The 19,409-nt window shown below is 54.3% G+C and overlaps 1 protein-coding gene and 1 non-coding gene across 6 annotated transcripts in view; both read right to left on the bottom strand.

Annotated features, from left to right (window-relative positions):
* Positions 1 to 4,378: 4,378 nt before the first annotated feature.
* Positions 4,379 to 19,409, bottom strand: part of CHD8 (chromodomain helicase DNA binding protein 8) — a 57,246-nt gene continuing 42,215 nt past the window's right edge. For 4 of the 5 annotated variants that reach the window (XM_044421392.1, XM_044421395.1, XM_044421394.1 and 1 more), the window contains 16 exons: positions 18,175 to 18,374; positions 17,614 to 17,815; positions 17,064 to 17,153; positions 16,385 to 16,488; positions 15,668 to 15,782; positions 15,286 to 15,361; positions 13,684 to 13,738; positions 13,354 to 13,549; positions 12,523 to 12,731; positions 11,232 to 11,792; positions 10,550 to 10,698; positions 9,550 to 9,801; positions 8,198 to 8,305; positions 7,885 to 8,064; positions 6,979 to 7,101; positions 4,379 to 5,695 (listed from right to left, as the gene is read on the bottom strand). In XM_044421392.1, coding sequence (XP_044277327.1) covers positions 5,207 to 5,695; positions 6,979 to 7,101; positions 7,885 to 8,064; positions 8,198 to 8,305; positions 9,550 to 9,801; positions 10,550 to 10,698; positions 11,232 to 11,792; positions 12,523 to 12,731; positions 13,354 to 13,549; positions 13,684 to 13,738; positions 15,286 to 15,361; positions 15,668 to 15,782; positions 16,385 to 16,488; positions 17,064 to 17,153; positions 17,614 to 17,815; positions 18,175 to 18,374 — 3,109 coding nt within the window. In that variant the 3' untranslated portion in view covers positions 4,379 to 5,206. The remainder of the gene's footprint in view (positions 5,696 to 6,978; positions 7,102 to 7,884; positions 8,065 to 8,197; positions 8,306 to 9,549; positions 9,802 to 10,549; positions 10,699 to 11,231; positions 11,793 to 12,522; positions 12,732 to 13,353; positions 13,550 to 13,683; positions 13,739 to 15,285; positions 15,362 to 15,667; positions 15,783 to 16,384; positions 16,489 to 17,063; positions 17,154 to 17,613; positions 17,816 to 18,174; positions 18,375 to 19,409) is intronic. The other variant, XM_044421397.1, reaches the window with a different exon arrangement.
* On the bottom strand, positions 15,439 to 15,547 carry LOC123018940. Its single transcript, XR_006413832.1, has one exon. It is a non-coding gene; the product is annotated as a small nucleolar RNA U6-53/MBII-28 (small nucleolar RNA).

The following is a 19,409-nucleotide window of genomic DNA, read 5'->3' as shown; positions in this document are numbered from 1 at the left end:
CGTCCCCGCCCTCCGTCACTCTCCCGTGACCTTTCCTCTCAGGACGCCATTTCCTCGGGCGCCATCCGTGGCACGGGGAGGCAAGGAGAAAGGCCTACAACTCCCAGCATGCCTCCGCCGCAGGCCGTTTTTCTCGTTCAACGTGCCCTGAATGGCGCCCTTACTTAATGACAGCGGCGGCGGCGGCGGTTAACTTATTTATCGTGGTCAACTTCGGAAGGTACACAGCCCCTGTCCGAAACAACAGTTTAAAATTATTTTGACCTCAACAATTTTTGTTTTCTTTCAGAATAATAAAAGGGCTCTGTAAACAAAAATTAAAATAGGCCCCGTGACGTTTAATTATAGTGGCGCGCGCGCTTTTTTTTATTCCCCTCCCGACCCCCCTTTCTTAAGGGATGTGCGCATGCGCAGGCCCGTTCGCAAGCCCAAAACCGCGCTCCGCTGTCAATATCGCGTGACGTGGAGTAAACTTGCGAGAGGCTTGATGGATCACGTGAGCCTAGCTGCTAGCGCCCCTCCCCCGGGCTCTTCGCTGCTGGCTTTACTATAGGTTGCGTGCCCTCCGGTCTAGGGGGCAGGCACGTGACCCGCCCTCCCCTTGGGCAGAGCGCGCGGGAAACCTACGCCAAAGCCACCCACGTGGCTCTGTTGCCCAACTTCCGTATCATCCATAGAGATAGAAATTAAACTGATAGAGAACCCGAAGTTGCAGTTCCATTACTCCGCCCTCTTTGTACCTCTCACCCCTTTCTCGTTCGGAGTTGGATCCAACTGTCCATAGACACAACAAGAAATCATTTGTACTATAGCTGTGATCGGATAATTGCTGTTCAATCCCACTCCGAAACAATAGCAGTGAAATCTCATGCAAGTTTAGAAGGAAAAGAAATGCCGCAACTCCCAGCATGCCACTTCGGTGGCATGTTGGGAAAGCAGACTTTTTCTGTCTTAACTTGGTTGCCTTGCAGCCCAGAAGGCGGCTGACAAAAGCAACTTGTTTTGCTTAATGTGATATATTTCTCCATTAATAATATGATAGTAATGATGCATTTAAAATTCCATTATAGAATAATCACTTTTAGGCACGTGCCAAGGCATTTAAAGGCATGTAACAGCTTGGTGTCTAGTATTTTTAAGAGGTCTACTTTGTATTAAATACGCTTTTGTCTGTAAAAGGTGTTTTTGATTTTTGCAGTTTAGACAATTTGATGGTTGCTTTAATGTGAATGGTCCAGTTTTAAGAACTATTGGGTGATACAGAAGTTAAATAAATGTCTAGCCATAACTCAAGGTTGCTCAAGGCTTCTGCATACAGGTGTAACTTGCCTTTGGATTGGACCTTGCAATCTATTTATGGGGAATTGGTCTGTATTCCGCGTCTAACCTGCAATATGAATACTAGACTACCTTGCAGGTAGCAGCTCTTTCTCCAAACCGCCTTACTGTGATAACGCCCTGTGTTTGCATTGAGCTAGATAAGGTTTCACTAGATAGGCAAGGATATAGTTTGTTTGCATGCCTAAAAAATCCGCAAATCACTCCGCTTTGCACGAGAAAAATAGCTGCTGAAATTAAAAAACAAAAACCGCGTTTTTATTACTCTTTTCGCGGGGAGAAGAGATTTAATCATGGATTCTCCAAGGTTAGCCCGGAAGTCGTCTATCCGGGCTCGTGGACGGCTCCCTCTAACGTTCTTAGCTCTGTGTTCAACCGAGGCATCGTCCGAGCACCTGCTGCTTCGACGGGCCGTTTGAACGCTGCAGCGCATGCGCAGAGCGTAATCGGTGCTCAACTCGTGCGATGCTGCAGTTGCCACTCGGCGGTTCCAGCGCGTTGGGGCGAGTGGTGTTTGCTTCCCAGATTCCGCATCATCTTTTCCCGGGGGCGGGGAAATAAAACGAAACCCTTCCCTTGATGCATTATTGCAGTGGAGAAACCAGCTAGATCCTTTGCAAGGTGGCGTGGAGCAGAAAAGCGGCTCTGCGGAGGCTTCATTCCAAGAGGACTAGCCCCTTAGCCTGGACAAAGTCTAGCTTGAAACAAGTCCATTTTTACATCACATCAATAAAGCATTCAGCATCTCATCCCCGAGTGTCTGTTGGAGTCTCATTCTGGCTAAGGTATACAGGCCAGCTTTAATTAAGTGGGAATTCTGGAGGTTAAGAGGGGAGAAATTACTCAGCAAAGAATTCAAGTTCACTATTAGATTCATTAACAGTAGAGGACAGCTGTAATTAAACCTGCCAATTACTGGTGGTGCAGTGCTGCTAATGCTTCTCTTCTGCATTATGTTTTGGCAATGCCTTTGGCAGACAGCTTCTTGGAAGGAGGTAATAAATGGATACACCTTGTGATGGAGATGCATGTTCTTTTGAATTACCTACCCATCTCTTGGAATTCAATGCAGTCAATATAAATGGATTATCCACATCCTTTTCACAGCTAGAACAAATACTACAGCACTGCTGGAATAAACTGCCACTAGATTTAACCAGATTTTTGAATGAGTGGGCTTTAGCTGCAATAAAATAAGACACCTTTATTGCACCTAGTAATGTACCTTTTTCCTCCTGTGGGGAACCCAAAATGGCTCCATTTTATCCCCACACCAGCAACCCTGTGAGGTAGGTTAGGGTGAGAGAGAGAGAGAGTGACTGGCCCAAAGTCACCCAGTGATCTTCATGGCCAAGCGGGGACTAAAATCCAGATTTCCCAGCTGCATTTGTTGCAGCCTGCCTAATTCTTTTCAACAATGGTAGCATATTCCCTTTGTGACTCCCTCACAGGGTTGTTGTTCTAAGGATAAACTAGCACGAGCTACATCACCTTTGGTTCCTCCAAACTGGAATAAAGCTGCAGTGTAATAGTCATATCTAATTAGCATTGTGCATCCTTTTAAATCTTATCCAAATCAACTGTCATGTATTTGTTTCCTTTATTCCATTTTCCCCTTCAATCACTTTTTGTAATGCACAATACAAAATAAACAGCCAGGGACAGCCAGCCATCCGAGTACCTACTAAATCAGCGTTCTTAAATGGGATCGGTACAGTGCTGGGCAACAGATGCATCCAGACCGTTCAGATGCGACACCCAGCATTTAAGCTACAATATTTGGACTTAAGTAGCTGGGTCAAAGGGGTTTAGCCATCATTTTTACATCCCACTTCTGAGGGCACCGAGGTGGTAGCCGGAGTCTCAGAGTGCTGGAAAAGAAGCAAATAGATGCAAGTTAAAACTTTTCCTCGCCCCTGTTCTGCTCGCTACGCCTAAAATAATATTGCAGAGTTGGAAAAAGTGCAGAACGGGGTAACTAAAAATGAGCAATGGGGTGGAACAACTCCTCTCTAAGGAAACAGGTTTGGGGAAAACGGTAAGTTAAGGGGTGCATGATGGAAGTGTGCAAATACTGCACCGTGTGACACAAAGCGTTCCCCCTCCCCCAGGTCATCTTACGAAGTTTGTGGATGGGGCATTCGAGCAGGTCAACCCTCCTTTCTCACACAGCACTTAGGGAACCCCTTCCATGAGATGTGGGGACCAATGCGGGTGGCTTCAGAAGAGGATCAGGCAGCTTCAGAAAGGTGGCGAGGAACAGGTGGGTGCCTGCTGGGTTCGGGCCCTCGGCAAGCACCCAGACGTGCTGGCCTTCAGCACCGGCCAGCCCTGAAGGCTGCACAAGAGACCCCAGAGGAGGTGGATGGCGCCCTCGGGGGGATGGGGAAGGGAGGCCTGCCCAGGTATGTGGCATCCTGAAGACGCCCCCGTTTCTGGCCACCCTGCCCTCAAGCACTGCCATGAGCCAAATGGGCTGCTTGGCTGGGTGGAAGCAAGGTGGGGGCAACCTCTGTTCTCCTCCCGGATGCTCACGATCCTCCAGGACCGGAGGGTGGCAAGCATCCCCGTACGACTGCCTGGAAGGACGTGCATCAAGAGCATTTTTAATGGCATCTTCTCCATAGTGCTCCCTCCTCCCATTCAAGGACCTCCCCAAGGAGACGCGCCTGGCATCTTTCCTGCGTGTAAATGCTGGCATTGAAACAAAGGAAAAGATGTTTAAATGCCTCCCTTTTTGAGCAAGCATTTAAGTGTGAATCGCTGTGTTACTTCTACAGGCTCCTCTACTGTTTAACAGTGAATATTGTATTATTTTTGTTTTGGCATGTAGTGGTATGTATGTAATGGAGGGGTAGTTACTTTGTTTAGTTCCCTTACTATAAACACCCCAAGGGCCAGTGGACCAGTATACAAATCTAATCAATCAATCAACCAATCAATTATAATAATAATCCTCACACAAACACAAGATGGTCAACTTCCTCCTTTCCCCATGAAAATATCCTCGCCAAAAGAGAAGACACACCCAACACAGAGCTGCGCGTCCCAATTCTTAAGAAGATTTTTATGCAATTGATACAACAGCATGAAGGAGGAAGATTGGGGTGGGGGAATTTTTATGCATTTTGTTCCTTTTATTAAAAAAAAACAAAAGAAAAAAATGGAGAAACCAGCTACAGGAAGCTATACCTTTCATCCCCCCACAGCCCCCTGCCACCCCAAAACCCACCCGCGGTGACTCGGCTCCCCGACAATTCATTCCCACAGCCTTAGCCATATTACACAAGACATATTACATATTTATAAATATAAACCCCACTCACGCGGAGACAGGGGGACGGAGGGAAAGGGAGGGGGCCTCTGGCGACCCCCCTTTTGCACTTATGTTACAGCACATGGACCTGGGGCGGGGAGAGGGGGCGGAGAAATGGAGCAGGCTGTGGGGAGAGCCAAAAAGGGGGCGGGGAGCTGCTACTGAAACCCAGACCGTCTTGTCACTCCTGCACTGGCGCTTTCTGCTGCCCCGGGGAATCAAGACTGCGGCGGCAAAGGCGGTTCCCAAGGGAGGCCCAAGTGCCGGGAGGAAGGGCTGGACCCAACCCAGAGGCGTTTTTTTTGACAAGGAAAAAAAAAGCCACACGGGGCGCACCCTTCTCGGAGAGCCGCTTCTAAGCAACCCTTGCCGGGGTTGGAAGGACCCCGCACCGCCCTCCCAACGGCAAGTCATGTGGAATGAGGGGAACCCGACCGGCACGTGTCCACGCAGGCACGGAGTCTCCGGCCCGTCAGGCTTCGACATCAAGGGGATGGCTAGTCGCAGCGAGCTCGGCCCTGCTTCGCATCTGTCCACGCCCTGGACGAAGGCTCAATCGTCCCCTTCCTCGTCCCCCTCCTCGCTGGAGTCGGAGTTGGCTGGCATCATGGGGTCGTCATCAAGCAAGGAGAAGTCCCGCTCCGAGCTGGCGTAGCCCTGAGACAAGTCATCCATCTCGTCTTCCTCCTCGTCCTCGTCCACGGGCTGGGGGTGGCCCAGGTGCAAGGGGGCTGCGGCGTAGCCGGCGTGGCCGAGCGCCGGGTGCAGCAGGGAGCCGGAAGAGGACGCGGCGGCGGCGGCCGTCGCGGCTGCTGCGGTCGAGAAGGGCACGTACTGTAAGGAGCCGTGGGCCGGGCCGGCTTGGAAGTGTGCGTGGTGCAAGGCGAGGGGCCCGGCCGCCCCCAGTTGGACCCGGCCGGCCCCCATCAGAGCCATCATGTTGGAAAACTCCATGGGGGTCTGACGGCCCCGCTTCTGGGTATTCTCAGCCCCTACTGGTCCTGGAAGAAGACGGTTCATGGTGGGGTCCGGCAGAAAGCCCTGGGGAAGAGAACAGAACACGCTGAGCAGGCGGAGAGGGGAAGCAAGTAGGAAGTTCAGCGCCCTTGTCCCTGCCCCCCTTTGGTCCTCACAGCTTAAGCAGAGCATCTTTTCTTGACAACCATCTCCGGGGATAGATTTTGTAGTCCTTCCCTGTAAGGGTAAAAAGGGCATCCCCATGGCCCTTCTCACAGAAACCGCTAGCGCATTTTAAAAGCATATTCATGTTCAAGAAACAGTGTGGTTTACTGGTTAGAGTCTGGACTGACGCTCTGGACATCTGGGTGCCGGTTTCCGTTCAGCCATGAACCTCACTGGGCGACGGATGGCCGTTTAATGACCATCATGCTTGCTTGTTCCTGCTGTGATGTCCGTACCTCACGGGGTTTCCTTGGCGTGGTTTGTTAACCATGCACAAGCCACTGGGAAAACCCACCACTTGTGGCTGGGTTCTTCAGGGTGTCTTCTAATGTGTGAACCCGGCGGGGTGACTTGCACAGGGCTACAAAGCCACCTTGCATAAACAGCAAAAAATCCACCAGCTTCTCCTAGTGCTGCCTTCCACCTCCATGTTTTAATTAAAAGTAGAGAGGGGTTGTTTGTTGGCTTGGCATAATTTTCTTTTTAACTCTCGGGGAGCTTTGAGTCAACTGGCAGCCTAATGGCCAGTGTCAAAATATAATAAATAATAATAAATATATAAATATCTCTAGTGTAGGCTCTCCCACACTAGAGACATTGAGAAAGAAACTGGACAGCCATCTGAGTAGGATGGTGTAACTTGCTGCCCTGCAACAGCAGGGGGTTGGACTCGATGGCCTTCACAACTCCTTCCAACTCTACTATTATATGAAATATATAAAATATAATAAATAAACAAGTTAATGGCCTGATATCACCTGCTTAGTCCTCCTTACTGCTCTTTGGTACATATGTACACCTTACATGTAACATCATGTTATGTGTTTACATATTAATGAATCAGAAACATAAAAGCCAGCGTGCTTGTGGTGTTTTGAGTGTTGTCTGAAGGCTGGGGGAGATGTGGGTTCTAGTTTTGACTTTGCTGGGAAGTTCACTGGGTGACTTGGGGTCCATCACTGACTTTCATCCTGGCCTACCTGGCAGTGCTGTTGTGAGGATAAAACAGAGGAGGGGATCACAGAAACCTCCTTGGCTTTCTTGCAAGAGGGGAAAAGGTGGGATAGACATGTAAGCCGAGCATTACTGCTGGCCTCAACAGGGGAGGTGCCACTGGCGATCGAGCGGGAGGGTCGAGTCACCTTCTTGCCATTGGCAGAAATGCCCGCTGCCTGCATCCGCTCCAGCCCCACCAGGCAGCTCGGCTCCATTGGAACTGGCTTGGGGAACCGGGGCCATCGGTGCTTCCGGCGCTCCTCCATGTACTGTGGGGGTCAAAAGAGCAAAGAGTCAGTCACTGCCCAGGCCGCCCCGCTGCTCCAGCGACGTTCACCGCGGTCCCTTCCAGGTTACAGAAAGGTGTGCCTCTCTTCCGAGAGAGCTCCTCTCCCGCCAGCACCACCACACGCCCCCAGACACTACATCTACGTTCCAGGCTGGGGAGGCGCCGATGCAGCTCCTTCACCCTCCGCAGGCAGCCTCTGCTAACCTGATGGCCCTCAGAAGCTCTATGAGCCCAGAGCAGCTGGGAGACGGCCCGCTCGGTGCCTCCAGTGCCCCTCCGGAACGGCTTCCCAGCTGCAAGGGAGCGAAGGAAGGGGACGTGTGCCTGCACCAAGGCCCACAGTTCCCTGCATCCTGCTGTCCGTGAGCTGCGTGTGCCACGGGGGCTCACCAACTCCAGAGTGGGCACTTCTGGAGGCGCTGGGGGCCACGTGTTCTAGCCCCGCTCTCCTCCGACTGGCAGCAATGGGCGGGGGCCCCACGTGGGCGAGTGTGGACGGGTGGCTTGAGGGTCAAGGCAGACGACCTAGCCCTTCCTTGAGCCACAAGCAGGCCGCCCTCAGAATGCCTCAGCCTGTCCCACCTAGTAGGGCTGTTGTGTCATTCCATTCATTGGGAAAGACTCCAGTGGGGAGGCGGAAGGGAGGGGAAACCCCAGGGACGTCCCTGCCTTGCTTCTGAGCTTCCCAGCGGAAGGGCCGGATCCAAATTCCCCGCAGACCAGCCCCCGGGAGACATGCGAGGGGCGACGCATTGCTGCTTACGGCCAGGAAACGAGGGTCCACGGCATACTCCGGGTGAGCCTGCAGCCACACTTCGAGGTCAGCCCGTCGGGGTGCCGCGTCGCCCACCAGCAGCGTCCCGTCGGTCTTGTTCACCACGGGGATGCGGGCCTCAAGGTCGATGTCGGGGCCTCTCAGCGCCTCCAGGCACTGCAGCTCCAGCTAGACGCCAAGAGGAAGATGCTGGGAGGGGAGCCGAAGGCTGCCGAGGCCCCTTGTCCCTCCCAGCGGTGACGGCCCCCCCCCCGCCCGGCTGTCCTCCCCGTCTGCCCCCCCCACCCCGGCCTCCTTTTACCTCCACCATCTTCTTGCTGCTCTTCTTCTGGGTGAGAGCGGGGCGTTCTCGCATGGTGCCATTCGGGACCAGTTTGTGCTTCTGGAAGGTCAGTTTGATCCCCTCTTCCTAGGAGAGGCAAAGAGGGTTAAGGGCCTTCAGCGTGTGAGGGGCACGACGTGGTATTTGCGTTTAGGATCCTGCAACCGGCTGCAGCTGGACTGCCTCCTCCCTGCCAGAATTAATCAACCGCACCGGGAAGGATCCTGGTAACCTGTGCAGAGGGAGAGCAAGCCCTTCCCCGCTCTGGATGAGCCACAGTTCAACGGGGCAACCTTTGCTTTTCCACTGTCTCCTCGTATCATCCAGATACAGCAACTGCAGTTACTGCCTTCAAACTAGGCCAGAACAGTTAAACCAAGTTTAAACCACGGCTTACTAACCTGGCTTATTATACATTACATTGTAACTTTATGTGAAATTCCAAGGGAAAAATACCAGAAGTAGTTTTAGAATTGGCTCACGGTGACATGGATGGGATTCATGAAATCAAGCGTCTGTTGAACAGAGTTAAATTTATGGTGGAAGACTCTCAACTTAAGAAAGCCCACAAGAGGAATTTCTGGGTTTAAGGCCACTGGCCACATGTATGAGCTACGTTCAGCAGAGGTCTGTTTGTGTGGGCGTACATTTCTTTTCTGGCTGTAACTTGCAATTGGTTGTCTAATGAACTCAGAACGGGCACAGCTTGGCTTATTCCAAAGCTGGTTCACACTCCCTGGTTCAGACACGCTAGGGAGCTATGGTTATTGCTCTCCCCACGCCACACGTTATGTGCTCATTCCTTGCGTGCATGTACGAAGTTTTTAATAAAGCAATCAGCAAAACAGGGATCAATATACATTCCTTAATTCATGTTTTGCCATCATCGGAGACGGCTGAGCCACTGCGGTAAGAGCAGCCAAGAACCTTCTCCGGAGTTTGCCGGGGTGCAGCGTCTGTAGTTCTCTCACCCTTGCAAAACTCTTAGCACAGGCTGGGCCATCCTTACCTTTCAGACGGGAACCCGGGGCTACACCCACAGCAGCAGTGAGAATTTGCATCCTGGAATGCAAAGAGGCCTCCACGTGTGGGTAAGCGCATTAAAACACATGTATAAAAACTTCTTTCCGTCTCTGGCTCAGCTCTGACTTGCTTTGTTGCCAGCGCTGAGAGGGGCTCTTCTTTAAAAAGCCCCGCAATGTAACGGAGGCACCTCGGCACGAAGCGTGGAATGGTTCGGGAAGCCCCAGGGGCTGGGCGCAGGTGAGCCCTGCTGGGGGATTCACGGCAGGCATCGAGGCAACCGCCCCCGCCCCGCCCCGGCCACTCACATCTTTGATCTGCACGGTGAACTCCTTGTCCTGGCCGCTGTGCCGGAGGCGGGTGAAGGAGGCCGCGCCTTCCTCCGGCGGCCCGTGGGGGCAGATGTGTGGGATGGGAGAGCTGGTGTACTCCCCGTGCAAGCGGGAGAGGCCTTCTCCTTGCACGACGCATGGCCCGCCCGGTCCTTGCTGCACGGTGGGCCACTTGCCGGACAGCACAGCCTGACACACCAGGTCGATGCGGCTGATGAGGACTCGGTCCTGGCGGAAGAAGCGAGAGCACGTGCGCTCAGCTCTGGCCGCGGCGCTCCCTGCCCTGGGAGCCGGGCGAGTCCCCCTTTCCTCTTGGCACTTCTCAGCATCTTACGCACGGGGGGCAAATTAGCTTGCTGGGCAGGCCCAGGAGGAGAGCGGGGCAGAGCTGGCCACAACCTGCCTGTCTTCTTATTATGGATTTGAAAAAGGAAAGATCTCGGGAAGGTGGCGAAGAATAAACGGCTACAGCATTGCAAGTAAAAGCAAGCGATGCATTTAAAACCACAGCCTTGCGATGACTTATTTTATGTCTAAAAGACGGGGAAGCTGCCTTTGCAGGTGAAAGCTCTCCTGTAACTAACTATGCCTGGGGGGCCACCAGCAAGAAGGCCAGCAAGGGCTCGCCACCCCCACAGGCGGCAGGCCTTCCTGAAGGAGGGCCTGCAATGTTGGTCTCGGTGCAGGGCCAGCCATTCCTTCAAGCCTCGCACAACAAAGACCCTGACTATTCATTTTGGGCACCTTCATGCAGAGCCAGAGCTGGCGATCTGGGGGAAGTGAAGCGGGCGTGGGGAAGGGAACGCAGCCACAAAGGGCTGGATACGGCCCTCAGGGCTGCCTCCCCAGCAGAGAGATCCCGCACCCCGGACTTCCCTCAGTCCCGCTCGGGATGCTGAACAGGGAAGTGGCAGAAGACGCCTGGCACAGTGCGAAGTCCCGGCCTTACGCCCCCCCCCCCCGAGCACCCCCTTACCTTTGGCCACTCGTGGGCACGCTGGCGCTCCTGCAGCAGCAGGTCTGAGGCACTGGGCTGCGGGGAATTGCCCTCGTGCGAAGTGGGCAGGGAGAGCAGCGAGGACTCCTCCTCCTCGAAGAGCTTCCCGCCACAAGAAGCCTCTTCACCTGGCGGAAAGGGTGGGCAGAGGCTTCGGAGGGCTGCCACGGAGCCCCGGGGACAAGCAAAGCGGCTAAAGCAAAGCTGCGGGCACAACCCCGCCCCAGGAGCCTGGCCGATGGGCCGCCTCTCTCCTGCTGCCAAATCCCTACAAGGGATCCTTCGTGCAGTGCCCGGAGCAAAAGTGCCCAGGCGGGAAAAACTCAGAGAGACAGGGGAGTTCATCACGCCCTGTTTTGGCTAACAGCGCACTCTGAAGACACCAAGCTGGCCTGAGTCTCCCGGATGGGGACCACTGTCTGCTGCTATTTCATTAAACCAGCAGAATCAAATGCAAACCGGCACGTCCCGCGGCAAAACAAAATAAGCCGGCCCTTTTGTCGGTCGGCACTGCTGGCTGGCTATGAGGTCGGTCAGCCGATGCTTCCCGAGAGCGAGCAAGCGAGCCCTTTTTCATTTTTGGGCAGTGTGCTAGCTCCCTTCTGGCTGAGATATCCAGGGAAAGAGGAGAAGCCTCCCGGGAAACCTACAAGATACTCACCCTCGCTGTCATCGGAGCAGCCGGAAGAGGACGAGCACGACGAAGAAGCGGAGATCTTGCCGAGGTCGAGCTCCGAGTCCGAGTCGTCGGCCGATTTGGGCTTGGCGGGGGGCGCCGAGGGCTGCGGCGGCGGAGCGGGCAGCTCGTGCAGGGGTGGCGGGAGGAGCAGCGGGGAGGGCGCGGCGGCCGCGCTGGCCCCGGGCAGAGGGAGCCCCGGGGGCGGTGGGGGCAGCGGGGGCGTCCCCGTGCCCCCCGCCCGACTGTGCATGTGGCTGAGGCGGGCCGACAGGAAGGAGAAGTCTGGGTCCTGCATGATGGTGGCGTCGGTCTGGCTGAGGCCGTGGCGGGCCACGCCGCGCAGCAGCTCCCCGTCGTGGCGCCCGCACTGCCACCAGGGGGGCATCTCGGGGCCCGGGGGCTGGCACAGGGTGAGGCGCTCCTCCAGGAGCGGGTGGCACAGCACTTGCTCCCGCAGGCGCCGCAGCAGGTCGATGCGGTAGAGGGTGCGCGAGGCCCGCTCCTCCGTGATGGGCTCGATGAACAGCGTCGGGTCCGGGGACTCTGCAGAGCGGAAGGGGCAGTCGAGAGGCGGGCCGCCGGGGGGGGGGCCCTTTCCCCTCCCTCCTCTGGGGGCCCAGCAGCTGCCGCCCCTCTGCCACCCAGACAGCGCTGCTCTCCTCCTTCCAGGCCCAAGCCCTGGGTTCCCCCTGCCGCTTCCCCTCACTGGAGCGGGGATGGGCAGCAGGTGAGCACCCCCAGGATGGCCCCTGCCGTCCTCTCCAGAAGGCAGAAAAGGGGGCACCTCGAACCCAAGAGGTGCTCCCAAGTCCGCACGTGGTCAAATTTAGTCCCGGCCAAAGGCGATCAGACATTTCTCTGTGCTCTGAATTGCCCCCCAGACCTCTTTCTTCTGTATTCTTTTACAAGTTCATTATCTCTTGTAGGCCGTCCAGAGACTTTTTATATTAATGGATGGCACAGAATTTTTAAAAATAAAAATAAATAAATTAAAAAATAGAAATAGAAATAAAATCTGTGGGACAGCAGCCTACCATGGGAAGCTTCTGAGGAGTGGCAAAAATGAACCACAACCACCCTTAAATTTGCCCAGCCAAGCCAGCTGACACCCCCTTTTTAGTCATATGCCACCAGTGTGCGCAAAATTCTTCACGGCAGCCTCCCCCAAGATGCTCATGCTAGCTGGGGATGATGGGAGCCATGGGGCCACACATCTGCAGTGTGCTGGGTGGGGCGAGCTTGGTCCCCGTCAGCCCAGGGCCCGTGCACTAACCGTCACTGGCGGCGGGAGGCAGCCGGCACACCTGCCGGCACATGGCCACGAAGCCGTGGAAATACTTGGCGAGGCTCTCGTCCGTCTTCTTGTCCAGGCGCGCCAGGGCCCGGAAGCGGCCCCAGTGGAAGCGCATGGTGTCCGGGTCGTACTCGACCCCGAATGTCGAGACCACGCGGTAGAAGTCCGACTGCTCCCGACGTGTCCACCTGCGGGGGGAGACGGGTTGACGCGTGAGGAGGGCTGGCCACGGAAGAACCTCTCGCTTAACCCATCGCTGGCTCTTCCTTCACCTCACCAGGCACTGCCCTGCTGGCTGGGAATGATAGGAGCTGTAGTCCAGCACACTGGGAGAATGCCCGCTGAAGACGGTCGTTCCAAGAGAACGCCCATGGCAATGGCCACATGCCTGGTTCGGAATTAGTGTTTTGACTCGGAAACCACTTTGGTCGAACCAAAACTCAGAAACAAACGAACATCTGCTGTTTAGGATTACTCAAGCTCAGCGGGACTTGCTCATGTGGGGGTCACCACTTCGCTCCGTTAACTGGGCAGCAGCCCTCATCCAGAGCATCCCGCCATCTGCATGGACACACACTGTGTTAAGAAAGTATCATTTGGGATTCCCAAGCAGGGAACCTCCAGCTAATGGACCAAAGGGCCCTTCTCCAGTCACACTACGGACTGACACCGTTTACAGCCTGCTCTTCTGGGCAAAGAAAACCTCAGGAAAGCTTGTCTGAGCTGGGCAGAATGCTCAGCATTAATGCTCGAGCACAATCCGTCAGGGGGAAGCGAAGAGCAGAGCTCGGAGCCAGCCGGGAGCGCTACCTTTGCTGCTTCTCCCGCCGCACCATCTCCTTCAACTTGAAGGCGGCCTCGCAGCGCCGCCGCCGCCGGTCCCCTCGCTCGGCGGCCTCGATCTTGAGCTGCTCGCGCTTGTAGCTCCGCTGGAAAGCAGTGATTAGTCTCCGCAGACGTGCTGTGAGCACTGAGGCGGGGGGCCAGAAGAGGTTCCCGGGCTGGCCTGGGGGAAAGGTGGACATTGCATTGCTCCAGATTCTGTCCCTTCCGTGGCAGCAAGAGCCAATTTCCCTCTCCGGCGGACAAACACTGGGCACGCTTAGCATTTCCACCGTTCCCTATGATGCGCAGGCTTACCTTCCTCACCGTCCACCACAGATATTTCCTCGTCCATCATCATTAGCGGGTCAACCTGTAACAGAGAGATTAGTGCCATAAACCAGGGGGTGGGACTGGCTCTCCTGACAGGCTGTTGTACATGCCACCAGAGAGCCACCATCCTGAATATACCATCCAAGGTTTTAAAAGCTCCCCATCATTGGAGCTCCTAAAAAATATCCTGGACACACAGCACAGCTGTGTAGCTAGCCATGGTGGGTTGTCATGTCATCAAAACCTAGACCAAGTCCCACAGGGTGGGCTATTTTTTAACAGCAAGCAACCCCAGCAAGCCCTGGTGTGTTTTAGGGGTTGTTTGAGCCATGATGGGTTGCTGTTTCATCTGAGTATGAGGGTTGGTTGCCGGGAACGGTTAACACATTTTGTGGTTAATTTGCTGTACTCTGCGGACAGTGACGGTCCCTCCACCGATGCCCAACCAGCACTTCGCAGCAACTCTCACCAGCCCGCCGCCTTTTAGAAATGCTTGTGGCCACAGAGAATTGCACAAAGGTGTCTGCTATCATTATTATATGTCTTTTGCAGGTGAGCTCTTATGACTGAGAGGGAGAGGGAGAGGGAGGGAGCGACCTCCCACTGAGCAATGCAGTTCTCTTAGTTAAGTGAATGGATGCACACTTCTTAAGTGTCCTCAACCTTCTCTGGACAGATGACGCAGGAGAACACCTTGGAAGAAACAGGTCGTTCCACTTCCTGCCGGCCGCCACTGTGCACGTGGCGTGGCTTTCCTCCTTTCACCCAGGAGACTGCAAACACTGGCGGTTTCCATGAGATCGCCAAAGCCTGCAATCTGCCTTTTTACAGGTATAAGCAAGTACGCCTTTGCGTGGTTGCCCGGCATTTAAGAAGGCATCTTAAAGAGGGTGTAAATCCCCCCGAATCCCATTTTGCACAAAAAGGAGGTCAGGAGGGTGGTCAGAAAAGAAAGGGCTTTCTTATCGGTGGCACACTGCGGAGAAGTTTGGCTGCCACCTCCTTTGTGATCTTTTCAGTGCCAGGCACAGACCGTTCTCTTCGTCCAGACATTTTACAGTCCTCTTTCTAGGTCACTTTGCCTGTTTTATTGATTCCTGTGTTGTGTGTTGTTTTGCCTGATATTATCTTTTATTCTTTTAAACATTTCAATGGTACTTTACATTTTAAGAAAAATAAATCCGCTGTGGCACTTATTTACTTATATCCTACCTTTCCTCCTTTCAAGAAACTCAAGGCAGCTTCCATAATTCTCCTCTTTTCAATTTTATCTCGCAACAACTACCCTGTGAGGTAGGCTGGGCTGAGAGTCTGTGACTGGCCCCAAGTCAGCCAGTCGGCTCCATGGCCGAGCGGGGACTCGAACCCAGATCTTCCAAGTCCCAGTCTTGTGCTCTTAATCACTATATCACACCATATATATCAGAATATACTATTATCAGAAAGATTAGAAATGACCAAATATATAGACCTAGTCTCTACACAGGCTGGAAATGCACATGTGTGAAAATGTCATCTGCTATTTCTTGGAAGAACAAGGAAAGGAAAGAGAGAGAGAAAAACTTGTATCAGTTTTGAGAACCTAACCTCGTCATCCGGCTCCTTAGCAGGGCCTCCCACTGGTTTGTATTCCGGATCCTCGCAGTCCTTGTCAAAATCCACCCTGCGGGCAGGAATAGGAACGATCACGGTGCTCTGCACCCACACCGACCCCCAACTTTTCATGCCCCCTTCCCACACACACCTCAGGCCTTCCTTTGAGAAGCAAACTTAACTCATGGACGCCCGGGTTCAGAGCCAAAGGCTCCGCTCGGCGGCTCGGTATTAGCATGGCTAGTCATCACAGGTGTGCCGCTTCGCGCTTCCCTCTCCTCCCTTTTGAAGTTGGACGCCCCTTTCAGCCACAAACTTCTCCACAGCACCCTTCCCCCCCCCCGCCCGCCCAGTGCCCCCCTCGTCAGCCACTCACCCTTCGCCCACATCCAGACGGTGCTCTGCAGCGATGGCCTTGTCGTCGGGTCGACCAGCCTTCTCCAGGAAGCAGAGTGTGGGGTCGGCTCGCATGGTGTTGTACTTCTCATAGCCTGAGGGTGGAGCAAAAAGGGTTTCGGACAAGTCTCGGTAACTTTTCCATACCTCCTTTGCCGGTGGGTGCATGCAGAGAATGGAGAACCTTCTCCCCGACTAGTCCTGGGTTCTGGAATTTGCTCCCGGGGGACAGCCACCTCCTGCTGGTGGACTTCTGACACCGCATGAGGGCTTTTAACCTTGTCTGTCACCAAATGCCTTTCAAGCAAGCAAGTGGTTTGCAGGAAGGACCTCTCGATACGCTTGAGGAAACTGGACAGTGTTAGCCTTATTGACACCCTGTGATATTTCAGTCTTGAAACTGCATTTTATTTCTTGTTCCATCCGTTTGCATTACAGTTGCTATTACTCTTTCATGGCTTAATTCTTGCTAGCTGCTTGAGACTGGCCAGAGATACTTTATTGTTTCCAAAAGAGCACACTTCAGTTCTCACTTTCAGGGCAGCCCATACCACAGCTCCAGCTGCCTGTGGCCAGTACGGCCGCAAGCACCGCTCCACGGCAGAGGTGAGTGTTTGGTCGAGAAACGCATCAACCTCCTGCCGAGTGTGGCTCAGAACGGGATAACAGCTAACTCTCCGATGGCTGCATCACCTACCGTGCTTGAAGACTCCGAGGAGCAGAGACTTGTCTGCTTCAGTGTCCCACCAGGCCGTGGGGACCTCAGCCTGATCCACCAGTGGGAACCAGATGTCAATTTCACTGCAGGGATTAAGTGGTAGGTGAGAGTGGAGAAGACGGGGAGGCGGAAAATGAAGGAAATAGGACAATGCCGCGTATGCGCTGGTAAGATTGCTCAAAAATGGCGCATTGTGTTGAACATTTATCCTGCTCACAGGCCTCCGTGAGGATTATACATATGTAGAAAACAGGGAGAGAGAGGAAGTTTTAGTTTTGGCCCTTGAAAGGCAAACTGTATAAAATGGTAGAAACCTTTGAGAGGAAAGGTTCGTTCGTTTGCGCTCGCTCTCGCTCTCGCTCTCTCTCTCTCTCACACACACACACACACACGCAGAGCAAGAACCATGTGTGCAAAGGAGGCACAGTTCTCTTCCATCCAATCGATGCCTCTTTCTGCCCTGAACATTGCCAGGGTGACCTTGGGCCCAGTACAGTATCTCAGCCTAATCTCTCTCGTAGGGTGACAGAGAGGATTAATTGGGGGTGGAGCCTAGGGATGATCCCTGTAAGCCCTGCCCCGCAGCCCCCGAGCACCCTGGGGAAAGGACAGGATAAGCCTTCCTGTGTCAGGGACAGGCCAGGAAACAAACCATTACCTGGAAGCCGCACCAGCCAGCACTTTCTCGGCTTGGTCGCCAATCACTTCCTGGCGCAGGTAGTACAGCATTCGGACTCGTAGCAGCACCCTGGGGAGAGGACGATGGTTTCAGCTGGGGATGCTGGGGCAGAGGACCGCGCACCCCTTTGCTTAACCGCCGCCAACGGCGCCCTTGGGCCCCCGGCCATTTCGCTTCCCGAGTACTTGGACTGGGACACTACGAGAGCTTTGCTTCTTCTCCCATCCAGGCCCCTGGACTGGGGACTGGGAAAACACACACGAGAAGGAGGGGTGTTTGGATCAACTGCCACCTTTTGCTCTTCCTGGAGAGAAATCTGGCAGGGATGATACACACGGACAGGACAGCGCTGAGCTTATTTCAGGCCAGAGGTGCCCACCCAGCGAGAAACGAAGCGAGTGACAAAAAGGGAACTCTCCTCGTTAGCTGGCGCGAAGGGGCTCCTGTCCCTTCCGTGAATTTTCAGGTGGGGCAGGGTTGGGAGCTCGGGGCGAGCCAAACCGGCTTCCCATCACCAGCTGCATCTTACTTGTTGCACTGGTGCTTGAGGTGCTTCTTGTAGCCCTCGTCCTGAAAGAGGGTGTCAGGGTTGTACTTGCGGATCCATTCAGCCTTCTGGAGGTCAAAAGTGGTCTGAGACTTGACCTTCTTCCCTTTGCGGCCCCGCGGGACTGGGATGGACAGGCCTGCCCGAGGAACAGGAAGTGAGCTCAGAGCAAGGGGCTGGCTCTCTAGGTACAACATGGAACCAGTGCAATAGGGATTAGGGTCACCCTAGGCTTTCCGTCACGTCTCAAGTTCTCACACACATGCACCCACAGCCATCCGAGCAGGAGTCTGCGAGCCCAGAGGGAAAACGTTCCTCTTGGGCACCAGCCAAAGCGGCAGCCCCCTCACATCCCGCCATCTTGAATTCCACCTCCCGACCACCATCCACGCCCCCTTGCCAAAGCACCACCCCAAAACGCTCGCCGCAAAAGGGCAGCTCCCGGCTGGCCCACTTGGCGGCCGCAGGAGAAGCCAGGCTCAAAGCCGCGGCAGCATCCCTGACAGATCCTGAGGCGGCCACGAAACGAGCGGGCGCCCTTACCGGAGTGGTTCTGCAGTTCTTTGGCTTTGCCGTTCTCAACCGGGCTGATGAGGTCCCAGATGAAGCCTTTGATGTTCTCGTCGCCGCGGTAGTGCATGAGGCAGTAGACCAGGATGGCCCGGCAGATGGTCTCCACGTCCCGCTCCGACATGCGCCGCTTGAACCGTCCGTGCGACAGGATCTCCCGCCAGCGGCCCCAGCTGCCAGGCGACAGCAGAGTTGGCGTTGTTAAAGGGGGCGGGCAAGCCCTGCTCCGGCAGTAAGGCACCCCCTTCTGTCACCCTTAATTGCAGGGCCTTAGACTCGGGGGCACTATCAAGCCCATGACCGTTCTCTAGGCAGCCTTGTCCCTTTCCCTCGGCCACCGATGGCTTGTTGGCTTCCTGGTTTTGCGAAGCCTTTCCCCACATTCCTCTCCTGAGCCTTCGTTGCTGGTGGTGAGAGCGTAAAACTCTCTAGCAATTCTACACAGACCCTGCCTGCCACTGGAAAGCAGCCTGCAGGCGCCTCTCTGAAAGGGAATGTGGCCACCCGGTTAGCTGGGAAAAGTGCATTCAGCATTGCAGGACTGAATTCTGCGTAAGGGTGCAGGATCTGTCACTCCACTGAATGCTCCATCCAGGGTGTCTTTCTAAATCCACCCATGCTTTGAGACCCAAGAGGAGGTGGCTGCCAGATGGGCAAATGATGACACCCCCCTTTTTTGCCTGAAGCTCTGTACGTCCCAGAAACTAAATGTTCTGATTTTATTTTTGCACCCTGGTTCCTTCTCAATGTGCTGGATGACCGAACCCACCCCCTGTAGGCTGCCAACATGGCTGGGGAGGATGGGAACCAGAGTCCAAAACAGCTCCAAGGCATCAGGGTAGGGAAGGGGGTGGAGAATCCCTTGCAACTCTCAATCATGACTTCTGGGCATGACTAAGGGGGATGCAAGCTTCAACTGATCTGATTAATCTATTTTTTAAATAAAAATCTAATTCACTGACTAAGTATTTTTGTTAAATAAATACCTTTCATTGCCTTCAAAGAGGCATTCCCCCATTCATGTACATTCGGCGGGGGGGGGTACTTCTTAGAAAGGACAAACACGCCCCATCTTAAAAACCCGGAAGCATACAAACTGTTGAAATCAGTATTCAACTTGGTATAGATTTTACAGATTAAATCCAATATGACTGATGTCTCTTCGGTCAAGAGGGAACTGCCACTAACAATGGAAGTCCCTTCTTAAA

The sequence above is a fragment of the Varanus komodoensis genome, unplaced genomic scaffold (assembly GCF_004798865.1).
Source record: "Varanus komodoensis strain SLA01 unplaced genomic scaffold, ASM479886v1 scaffold119, whole genome shotgun sequence".
In the NCBI taxonomy this organism is placed as follows: domain Eukaryota; kingdom Metazoa; phylum Chordata; class Lepidosauria; order Squamata; family Varanidae; genus Varanus; species Varanus komodoensis.
The sequence above is the reverse complement of the archived record's forward strand: the minus strand, read 5'-3'. Positions and strand labels throughout refer to the sequence as shown.